The sequence below is a fragment of the Mya arenaria genome, chromosome 2 (genome assembly GCF_026914265.1).
Source record: "Mya arenaria isolate MELC-2E11 chromosome 2, ASM2691426v1".
Taxonomy (NCBI): Eukaryota; Metazoa; Mollusca; class Bivalvia; order Myida; family Myidae; genus Mya; species Mya arenaria.
This window is the reverse complement of record NC_069123.1, coordinates 27905816-27917984: the sequence shown is the minus strand read 5'-3', so window position 1 is coordinate 27917984 and position 12169 is coordinate 27905816. Positions and strand designations below refer to the sequence as shown.

The 12169-nt window shown below is 36.1% G+C and overlaps 1 protein-coding gene across 5 annotated transcripts in view; it reads left to right on the top strand.

The window, feature by feature from the left end:
* LOC128210764 (protein HID1-like) overlaps nucleotides 1-12169 on the top strand; it is a 30324-nt gene that overhangs the window by 2967 nt on the left and 15188 nt on the right. For all 5 annotated transcript variants that reach the window (XM_052915145.1, XM_052915125.1, XM_052915137.1 and 2 more), the window contains exons 4-15: nucleotides 300-344; nucleotides 787-840; nucleotides 1379-1547; nucleotides 1845-1902; nucleotides 2375-2504; nucleotides 3212-3304; nucleotides 3964-4020; nucleotides 4909-5049; nucleotides 5463-5553; nucleotides 5992-6143; nucleotides 6713-6791; nucleotides 7131-7192. In XM_052915145.1, the coding sequence (XP_052771105.1) occupies nucleotides 300-344; nucleotides 787-840; nucleotides 1379-1547; nucleotides 1845-1902; nucleotides 2375-2504; nucleotides 3212-3304; nucleotides 3964-4020; nucleotides 4909-5049; nucleotides 5463-5553; nucleotides 5992-6143; nucleotides 6713-6791; nucleotides 7131-7192 (1131 nt within the window). The remainder of the gene's footprint in view (nucleotides 1-299; nucleotides 345-786; nucleotides 841-1378; nucleotides 1548-1844; nucleotides 1903-2374; nucleotides 2505-3211; nucleotides 3305-3963; nucleotides 4021-4908; nucleotides 5050-5462; nucleotides 5554-5991; nucleotides 6144-6712; nucleotides 6792-7130; nucleotides 7193-12169) is intronic.

Sequence of the window (12169 nt, the reverse complement as noted above, 5' to 3'; positions counted from 1 at the left end):
GTTAATTTTCTTGAAAAAAATTCAACACAGTTTATGCCAAATTGATTGTCTATCCGACTCTTGAAGAAACTTTATGTATGTGTTTATTTGTTTGGTGTTATTGGGCAAGGGACAGTTTTGGAGACTTTCTTATCTTTTGGTATATCAATGTATAAAAAAATGTTATTCAACATCTCTTGTGAAAATGCCACCTATTAGTGAGACTGCAGTTCTGGGAAATCTTTGTTGCCACATGCCGTACTCAACACTCAAGAAAATGTATTTGTCAATCCATTTTAAATTGATACCTCTTTTTTCAGAATGACAGTCCACCCTTGGCACAAACCTTGCTGAATGCATTGTGTGTAAGTATTTGTACATGTAGATTTTTTAATTTATTAGTATTTCAGTAGTAATTTTGTAATATCTGCCAAGACTTAGTGTTAAACTTGAGGCATCTGATGTTGAAGATTTGAACTTTATTTTTCCAGCCAATGAAATAGTATACAGATATAAGCCTTTAAAAAAAGCTCAATGCTAAAATTATAAATCCTTGATGTCATAATTTGGTTTGCTGCCTTGTGAAAACATGTTTTACTGGTAGTCTATTCAGTTTCAACATATTACATGTAGAATCTTAATGGCTGATCATATAGATTTTACATAATTTCAACTATGACTTATAAATACGTATGTTTTTATCAAATTAAGTGTTTAATATTGGCTTGCATGCAATTAAAATGGTAAAATTTAAAATCTCTTAAGTGTGTTTATCTAGAATAAAACACTTAAACTGTTCTGTTTCAGGATTTGCTGTTTTGCCCGGAGTTCACGGTGGCATCGAGCAGAAAATCTGGTCCGGTGAGTTATCCAAATATGGATTTAACAAAACTTAATTTGATCACTTGAGCAGACATTAAAAATGTCATCAGCTTTGTTTTCAGTATAAGTTATGCTAAAAGAAGAATTGCTTTTATTAGAAAAAATAAAGTTCAATATGTCTTTTCCACCTTTTTAATTTTGTCAATTTCAATTGAAATGTATCTGCCAGTGAGTTATTTAAAAAATATACCAAGAACTACTAAAACATAACAATGAATTTTGAAATAATCTAATGACAACTACAGGGATGATCCCAGAGTGAGAGTGGTCCAGTGTTTAAGGTGTCCACCTCTCACCATAGAGGAAGTGGGTCTGACACCCACCTATATCTATAAAAAAAATGGACTTAACTACATGTTTCTATCCCAAGATACAGATTCAAGTGTGATTCTATTAGTTGTCAGCCTTCATCATAATTGAGCTAAAGGAAATTAGCATAAACTATAAACTAATCCAAGCAGTTATATAATTGAATTTAAAAAACATACTAATAACATTAACAATCTTATTCCATTAGGACAACCCAGAGGACATGGCCTCGATCGACAGCTGCGAGTATATTTGGGAGTCAGGGGTGGGATTTGCTCATTCCCCCACCCACAACGTGAACCATGACACCAACCGCAGTGAAATAATCAAACTTCTCCTCACATGCTTCTCAGAAACCATGTACCTGCCCCCGATAGGTAAGTCACCAGCCAATTATATAAAATTAGATAAGATGTCCACAAATTATATTTGGCCAGTTTGAACATTTAAATGATTTGATTGGTTAATTGGATTTATTGTTTAAATATAGGCCAATCAAAAGCCATTTTGGTTAACTTTGACTAAAGGGAGTAAACCAAAGAATTAACCAGTTTTATACAATTGTCTACAGCATGTGTAATAAGTTGCATTCTCTTTTTTACATGGAATGTTTTGTGAGATTCAAATAATGTGACTGAAGGGTCACTATATAAATGTTACAATTGTGTTTACAGCTGATGCCCACAGTAGCCCAAACCAGTGGATTCATTTCTTCACATCTACAGAAAACAGGTACAGCAATAGTACAAGCTGAATTGAAATACAAATTCGGAGGTTTCATTGAAAATATTTTTGCAACATGAAATACACAGACCCTAAGCTAGAAAAATATCAAATTTCAGCAGTAGTTGCCTGATTGTTTCGTACCTTTTTTGGCATTGTGCATTTCAATTGTTTGCTGTCAACTCCCTAATCAAGTGAAGCAACTCCTTTTTATGTTGGCTATTTGTATTACGGTAGATGTAAAGCAATGAGCCCATCATTGCTCATAATGGTCTATCTATATGCACAATTCCAAATATTAGTTCATTTTCAAATGTCAAACAATTACTTTGGTTTTCTATGAATAAAAAACGTTTTCAACAAAGTCAGGTTTAATCATATATAGAATTTCTGACTGTGCAATGAATTACAAGGAAATCGAACCAAAATTAGGGCCTTATAATTACTTGAATATTCATGTATTTTTCTGTTCCTATTCCAGGCACGCTTTGCCATTGTTCACATCTCTCCTGAATGTTGTATGTGCATACGACCCTGTCGGTTACGGCTTGCCATACAATCACCTCATGTTCACCGACTCCAGAGAGGCACTTGTGGAATCGGCTTTACAGGTAAGTGATATCATGGGCCAGGTTGGTTATAGAAATCCATGTTTATATATATTACAGTGATGAACATGTCTTTGTATTGCATTTTTATCCCCAGGGACAAATATATCTCACCTCCAAACAGGGGGCAAATTTGCCCCTGAGTGGTAAATTTACCCCTGCGTTTATATGAACATATTTGCCCTCGTTAAATTCTTCCAGGGGTGCAAATTTGCCCCCCAAGAATAAAGCTTGTCATATAAATGCAACATATGCTAAATGAGATGTCCTTTAAAAAGTCATTAGAGTAAATGCAATTTACTGTCATTGCCAATTTGTGCACAATAAAACAGTTAACACATAATACAAGGCAAATTGAAGTGCATCAAGAAATGCTGACAAGTTCCAAACGTATCATCAAAGTTATTTTTTGTTTCAATTCAATTTCTTAATGTTATTTCTTAGAAAGGTTTAGAGCAGAAAAAACCCATCCTATTTTGATAGCTTGTTTTGAATTTTTGAAGACTTATTGAAGCCAAAAAGAATATGTAAAATTTGTTAATATATATATGCAATGAGTTTTTATTTTAAAATTAGTACCATAGAGTTATTTGGCCGATCCAATCATCATCTTTTGTACGCTTTGACTAAATTTTACTGAATTCTGTGCAAGCCCAAAAAGCATATTGCCAGTGTGATGTTGTTCTAATTTCCACCATTGCTACTTTCAGGTGCTCTGTGTCACCATGGAGAATGAATCGACCAATCAGAATGTGTCTGTTGACGGCACTGCCGGGGGGACTGCCATGGAACCTCAGACTGAGGCAGGAATTTATGTAACATTGTCAGAGCATCCTTATTTTGACTTTTAAGAATATTTCTGTGATCAAGTTTTTCCGTTCATCTAAATTATAGGCATCATTACAGTTTTACCCTTTATCGCTTAATATAGGTAAGCTTTAACATTGATTGAATAAAAGAAGGGCCAATAATTTTTAACATTTTATACCATTGTTTAAATGATTTTCCGCAGATCCAATCAGAGCGCCATATCAATATAAACAATAACGCCATAACCTCTTGCATGTTTTACAATGTGAAAGTCAAAGATACAATGAAACTACAGGGACATGCCCAGTGGCCAAAAAATCAAAAATAATCCCTGTAAAGAGACAAAAGGCAAGGGCCCAAGCGACAATGAACTAGAGCTTTTTCTATATATACAAAAGAATTGGCAAATGTAAACACATTGATAATAAATTAAAGAAGATTGTCCGAGTACTTGAGTACCAATTTTACTTCTTGTTGCCATCCCTAATAATAGTGATTGAAGAAACTCGAGCAGATGATTTCAAATAGATTATGATTAAAGGAATATAACCAAGAACCATCCCAGTCAAGTTCACCTAACAATTTGTATTAAACATTACGATCTTTTAACATGAAGGTGGTATTTCCAATATTATCTTGCTCTGTTTTCTAGGCTGGTGGTCCGGACAACTTATTTGTGAACTACCTGTCCAGAATCCACAGAGAGGAGGTAACAATTAATAACATACTTAAGTATTTCTTAAAGGTTTAAAAATCAGATTTGTTTTTGTGTGAAAAACTTGCTATTTCAAGAAAAACAGCACCATCCTTGTCCATCATTGTCCATGATTGACATGCTGTTAAACCTGCAAATGTAAATTGTATGAGACATAAGCTTTTCTCTGGAATGGTTTTGTCATCTGAAGAATGTAAGTAGGTAGTAGTAGGAATGTGGGTTATACATTAGGGGTATTCCATTTAAACATATAACCCGGGGGGGGGGGGGAGGCACTTAAGCCACTCCCCCACAGAAGAAAATTTACCCGTTTGGGGTCCAAATATGAAAATGAAAGACACCCGCCCATATTCTATGAAAATAATCGCCTTTCCCCCCATGGGTTATCTGTTTTACTAGAATAGCCCTTAATGTTGAGCCTATTTAGCCATTCCTTAGGGCACCATCCATTTGGCTAGAACCCGAATAATATAAATATTTTTTAAAAGCTTAATGATATTTAAGATCAAAAGTAATGAAACAGTTATGCTAATTAGGATCCTCTGAAAATCCTAAATGTATTTTACCAATACATACATAAATTCGAACACCAGTGGCTTGAACTCACTTGGCTCAATTTCCTCGTTGGCTCAAACTGGATGTAAGTGACCAATTGATTTTACTATTTTATTGCATTACCACTTTACTCAAATTTTCCGAGGCTCAAGGTAATTTTGCCGGTCCCTGGGATTTCGAGCCAACTGGGTTTGTCTGGATCTTTAACTGACACCATAGCCTCATCAGACGAACCAAGGGCTTAATTCTGTATTCTTATTGTATATCTTGTGCAGTGCCCTCAAAACTGTCTCATTCTATCTCATCTTCAAACCGTTCCCCGTGCAGGACTTCTACTTCATCCTGAAAGGCATTACCCGCCTGTTAAACAACCCTCTGATGCAGACTTACCTGCCCGGATCCACAAAGAAGATTCAGTTTCACCAGGAATTACTTGTGCTCTTCTGGAAAATGTGCGACATAAATAAGGTTTGTACTTTGCACTCTCACAGATTTACCATTTTTATTTTTTTTATTTATTTTTTTCTCAGAATCAGCTAATTTTGGCATCAGTGCCATCAATTCAGTCATAAGATAACACAATAGAATGTATCTGTCAAACATTTCATTTTTCTTAAAGCATTACTTACTCTTTTAGCCATAAAACTATACTTTTCAAATACATCACTGTTTTCAAGAAAATTTCTATAAGTTTAATCTAGAAAATGTCTTTAAGTTGAATAATGATAAATGTGTACAGGTCAAATAATGAAAAATGTCTATAAGTTGAATAATGAATATTTCTATAAATTTAAAAATGAAAAATGTCTAAAACTACAATAATAAAAAAATTGTCTAACTTAGTTGAATAATGATTAATATGTTCTATTTTCTTATTTCAGAAGTTCATGTTTTACGTTTTGAAGAGCAGCGATGTTCTCGACATTCTAGTTCCCATTCTGTATTACCTGAATGATGCCCGGGCAGACCAGTGTACGTATTTAATCACATTAATGTGTAACATAAGACTTTAATATCATTAGTAGCTTAATATATCTCATAGGGGCATATTGATGCTTGTGAATTTATTAATGACTATAACTTTTAAATTAAAATGAATAATATATATGAATTTTTATTAATGTGTTTAAATACAAGGTACAAGGAAATTTATTTCACGTTGAATATACATAAATTACAACAATAGCTCGCAGAGCGATTTTCCTACAAAACATGTGACTTTATATTTGATTTATGATGTTGTAAAAATTAAGTATCACAATTTGAAAGTACTAAACACTCTTGAAAATACAAATTTATCAAAAACAAGAATTTAATGATATTAATTTAAAACCCCCAAAATACTGATTCTTTTACATAAAAACTTTTGAAGTGAGTATTCAATATAATAGATACATATATGTTTTACAGCGAGGGTTGGGCTTATGCACATTGGTGTGTTCATACTGCTGTTACTGAGTGGGGAGCGTAACTTTGGTGTTCGTCTGAACAAGCCATACACAGTCCGGGTTCCCATGGATATTCCGGTGTTCACAGGCACCCATGCCGATTTCCTCATTATTGTAACTACACATTCTGATGTTTATTCAATATTTTGAAACTAAAGATACAATATATAAAGGCTAAGACACAGATAAGGGTCATAATGGATGTAAATATGCAAAAAAGTAACTATTTACAGTTTAAAATAAAAAAAATATGGTATTAGTACAATTGTTTCGGAAACAACAGTTTTGACCAAATCAAAGATGGCACCTAATACAGTATGGAATCTATTTTACTCCTATTCAGTTATCTCCCTTGATGAGCATAGTGTTCTATAATGCAAAGGGAAGTAAGCACTGTTTGATGTTTTTAATCGATTGCATTCTGAGTTAAGAATCAAGAATGTCGTGTAATATGTAAAGTAGTTGCCAGTACAATTGCCAGTACAATGTAACGATTGATTTTACTCTTTATTGAATGAAACCAAGGTGTACAATACACTTTGACTTATCATAAATACCTAAAGGCAATACAATACACTTTAGGAAAAAAGTTATCTGTATCTCTCCAAGGGCATAAAGAACTTATTTGTCAGTATCTTAAATATATAGTTTACTTCATATTTATCTATATCTGTTTTCTGCAGGTGTTCCATAAGATCATCACGACTGGTCACCAAAGACTCCAGCCACTGTTTGACTGTCTACTCACTATCGTTGTAAACGGTACGATTGCTTTGGTTGTGCTTTGACCGAGAATTACTATAATAAGATAAATCCTTATTTCTGACAACCTTTATCATTATTTTTTAACACCTAGTTTAAACAAGTCTTTTTATTTGTGCATTTTTTACTGAAAATTAGTATTTTCCAAGTGATATTCATGATGATATTCATGTTTAATGTCTTGTCTTAGAAGAGAAGAGTATATTTATAGTTCAGTGCAGTTCAAAGCACACAAAAAATGAGTATAAAATTAAAGTGTGAAAAATATTAGTTTGAAAAAGTATACAATTTTTTTTTATAACATTATTGTGTTTATTGCATTAACTCATTATTTTACAGTGTCCCCTTACCTGAAAACCCTCTCCATGGTGGCCAGTACCAAACTACTGCATTTACTCGAGGTACATTTTACCTTATTTCTTGGATAATTAAAATGAGATAACAAGACAGTTTCAATGCTGCCCGAGACCATGAAGTGATTTGCTGCGATTGTACTGGAGACTCAAAAATGCATGATTAATTTTGTCGCAATAATTGTGAAAATGAAAGTATCTGTCACAAATTTATAACCTGTTCTACAATCGTGAACACAGCCATTGTCACAAATAGTTATATTAAAGATATTTGACAAAAAGAAGACCTTTCTGAGTCTGAGTCTCACTGAAGAAGAAAGGGTCTGTGCAGATACTCCTGTTTACCCCAGAGAACAGGACCGCACTCTCCCGTTACTCTGTGCTAAGGCCTAAAAAAACCATTTGGTTCCAACCCTACCTACGAAATAGGCTATTATTAGCTCACCTGTCACATAGTGACAAGGTGAGCTTTTGTGATCACAATTTGTCCGGCGTCCGTCCGTCGTCCGTCCGTCCGTAAACTTTTACTTTAAACGACATCTCCTCATAAACCGCTTAGCCAATTTCATCCAAACTTCACAGGAATGTTCCTTGGGGGGTCCCCTTTGAAAATTGTTCAAAGAATTGAATTCCATGCAGAACTCTGGTTGCCATGGCAATGGAAAGGAAAAACTTTAAAAATCTTCTTCTCCCAAACCACAAGGCTTAGGCCGTTGATATATGGTAGGTAGGATCACCAAATGGTCCTCTACCAAGATTGTTTAAATTATGGCCCTTGGGTCAAAATTGGCCCCGCCCCAGGGGGTCATGGGTTTTCTCTATATGTTTATAGTGAAAACTTAAAAAATCTTCTCCTCTGAACTTGCTTGGCCTAGAGCTGAGATATTTGCCATGATTCATCGTCTAGTGGACCTCTACAAAGTTTGTTCAAATTATGGCCCTGGGGTCAAAATTGGCCCCGCCCGGGGGGTCATGGGTATGCTCTATATGTTTATAGTTAAAACTTCAAAAATCTTCTCCTCTGAACTTACTTGGACTAGAGCTTAGATATTTGGCATGATTCATCGTCTAGTGGACCTTTACAAAGATTGTTCAAATTATGGCCTTGGGGTCCAAATTGGCCCCGCCCCGGGGGGTCATGGGTTTTCTCTATATGTTTATAGTGAAAACTTCAAAAATCATCTCCTGAACTTAAGTGGCTTAGAGCTTAGATATTTGGCATGATTCATCGTCTAGTGGACCTCTACAAAGATTGTTCAAATTATGGCCTTGGGGTCAAAATTGGCCCCGCCCCGGGGGGTCATGGGTATACTTGATATGTTTATAGTTAAAACTTCAAAAATCTTCTCCTCTTAACTTACTTGGACTAGAGCTTAGATATTTGGCATGATTCATCGTCTAGTGGAACTCTATAAAGTTTGTTCAAATTATGGCCCTGGGGTCAAAAATGGCCCCGCCCGGGGGGTCATGGGTATGCTCCATATGTTTATAGTTAAAACTTCAAAAATCTTCTCCTCTGAACTTGCTTGGCCTAGAGCTGAGATATTTGCCATGATTCATCGTCTAGTGGACCTCTACAAAGTTTGTTCAAATTATGGCCCTGGGGTCAAAATTGGCCCCGCCCGGGGGGTCATGGGTATGCTCTATATGTTTATAGTTAAAACTTCAAAAATCTTCTCCTCTGAACTTACTTGGACTAGAGCTTAGATATTTGGCATGATTCATCGTCTAGTGGACCTTTACAAAGATTGTTCAAATTATGGCCTTGGGGTCCAAATTGGCCCCGCCCCGGGGGGTCATGGGTTTTCTCTATATGTTTATAGTGAAAACTTCAAAAATCATCTCCTGAACTTAAGTGGCTTAGAGCTTAGATATTTGGCATGATTCATCGTCTAGTGGACCTCTACAAAGATTGTTCAAATTATGGCCTTGGGGTCAAAATTGGCCCCGCCCCGGGGGGTCATGGGTATACTTGATATGTTTATAGTTAAAACTTCAAAAATCTTCTCCTCTTAACTTACTTGGACTAGAGCTTAGATATTTGGCATGATTCATCGTCTAGTGGAACTCTATAAAGTTTGTTCAAATTATGGCCCTGGGGTCAAAAATGGCCCCGCCCGGGGGGTCATGGGTATGCTCCATATGTTTATAGTTAAAACTTCAAAAATCTTCTCCTCTGAACTTACTTGGACTAGAGCTTAGATATTTGGCATGATTCATTGTCTAGTGGACCTTTACAAAGATTGTTCAAATTATGGCCTTGGGGTCCAAATTGGCCCCGCCCCGGGGGGTCATGGGTTTTCTCGTTATGTTTGTAGTGAAAACTTCAAAAATCTTCTCCTTTGAACTTACTTGGACTAGAGCTTAGATATTTGGCATGATTCAGCGTCTAGTGGACCTCTACAAAGATTGTTCAAATTATGGCCTTGGGGTCAAAATTGGCCCCGCCCCGGGGGGTCATGGGTATACTTGATATGTTTATAGTTAAAACTTCAAAAATCTTCTCCTCTTAACTTACTTGGACTAGAGCTTAGATATTTGGTATGATTCATCGTCTAGTGGACCTCTACAAAGATTGTTCAAATTATGGCCTTGGGGTCAAAATTGGCCCCGCCCCGGGGGGTTAGAGTATTCTCTATATGTTTATAGTGAAAACTTAAAAATCTTCTCCTTTGAACTTACTTGGACTAGAGCTTAGATATTTGGCATGATTCATCGTCAAGTGGACCTCTACAAAGATTGTTCAAATTATGGCCCTGGGGTCAAAAATGGCCCCGCCCCGGGGGGTCATGGGTATACTTGATATGTTTATAATTAAAACTTCAAAAATCTTCTCCTCTTAACTTACTTGGACTAGAGCTTAGATATTTGGCTTGATTCATCGTCTAGTGGACCTCTACAAAGATTGTTCAAATTATGGCCCTGGGGTCAAAATTGGCCCCGCCCCTGGGTGGTCATGGGTTTTCTCTATATGTTTATATAAAAAAAAATCAAAAATCTCCTCTGAACTTATGTTGCTTAGAGCTTAGATATTTGGCTTGATTCATCGTCTAGTGGACCTCTACAAAGATTGTTCAAATTATGGCCTTGGGGTCAAAATTGGCCCCGCCCCGGGGGGGGGGGGGGGGGGTATTTTCTATATGTTTATAGTTAAAACTTCAAAAATCTTCTCCTCTGAACTTACTTGGACTAGAGCTTAGATATTTGGCATGATTCATCGTCTAGTGGACCTCTACAAAGATTGTTCAAATTATGGCCTTGGGGTCAAAATTGGCCCCGCCCCCTTGGGGAGTCATGGGTTTTCTCTATATGTTTATAGTGAAAACTTCAAAAATCATCTCCTCTGAACTTCCGTGGCTTAGAGCTTAGATATTTGGCATGATTCATCGTCTAGTGGACCTTTACAAAGATTGTTCAAATTATGGCCCTGGGGTCAAAATTGGCCACACCCCGGGGCTGATGGGTTTTCTCTATATGTGTTATAGTGAAAACTTAAAAAATCTTCTCTGAACTCACAAAGACAAGTAGCGTCTTAATTTAAACTGGATAATATATTTAGTACACATACCAATTTTCAATATGGGCCACATACAACAATTAATAACAAATATACATATATAGATACACACGTAAAATCAAGTAGTGACAAGAGCTTAGATATTTGGCATGATATATCATCTAGTTGACTTGTACCAATATTGTTCAATCTTTGGCCCTGGGGTCAAAAAATGGCCCCACCCGGGCGGTCATAGGTTTCCTTATATATGTATATGATGAAAACTTATAAAATCTTCTTCTCCGAAACCAAAAGGCGAAGGCCTTAGATATTTGGTATGAAGCATTGTTTATCGGACCACTATTAAGATTGTTCAAACTTTAGCCCTGGGGTCAAAATTGGCCAAGTCCCGTGTTCATAGGCTTAGGTTTTCAATATTTTTATATAGTCTTATATAATAAAACTTTAAAAATCCTTTTCTCCAAAATATAAGACCTAGAGCTTTCATATTTGGTATATAGTGTTACCTAGTGGACCTACACCAAAGGTATTCAAATTATTGTCCCGGGGTCAAATTGGCCTTGCTCAGGGGTCATTTGTTTTTACATTGTCTTGTCACTTAAACATCTTTTCCTCTGAAAGTAAAGGTCAGAATGACTCCATACTTGATATGTAGCATCCTTACATGGTCCTCTCTCAACTTTGTTCAAATGGTTTTGTTTGGCCCCTTTTAGGGGTCACCAGAGCAAAAAATAGAAAAACCTTTAAACAACTTGATCTTATTAACTGCTTGATGGATCTTTAAGTCTGAAGCATCCTAGCATGGGCCTCTGTCAGGTCTTTTCAAATAATTTTGTTTGGCCCCTTTTAAGGGCCACCAGAGCTAAAATTAGTAAAAAAAACTTAACATTTTCTTCGCATGAACCCCTTGATAGATCTTCAGCAAATTTGGTTTGAAGTGTCCTTGCATGGACCTCTCTTAAATTTGTTTACATTATTTTGTTTGGCCCGGTTGCCATGGCAACCTAAAGGAAAATGTCAACAATTGGTTATAATCATCTTCTTCTCCTAAACCGCTTTGACAATTTTGATGAAACTTTATAGGAATGATCCTTGGTTGGTGCTTTTTCAAAATTGTTCAAAGAAATTAATTCCATGTAGAACTCTGGTTGACATGGCAACCTAAAGAAAAAGTGTCAACAATTGGTTACAATCATCTTCTTCTCCTAAACCGCTTGGACAATTTTGATGAAACTTCATAGGAATGATCCTTGGTTGGTGCTTTTTCAAAATTGTTCAAAAAAATTAATTCCATGCAGAACTCTGGTTGCCATGGCAACCTGAAGGAAAATATAGGCTGTCGTGTCCGCGCTGTGACTTTCTCTTATATGGACAGATTTTAAAATGACTTGCCATATGTTTTCGACATACCAAGACAACGTGTCGTGTGCAAGACCCATGTCCCTACCTCTAAGGTGAAAGATACACTAAGTGTTTATTCACAATGGAATGCTGAATATGAGGACATA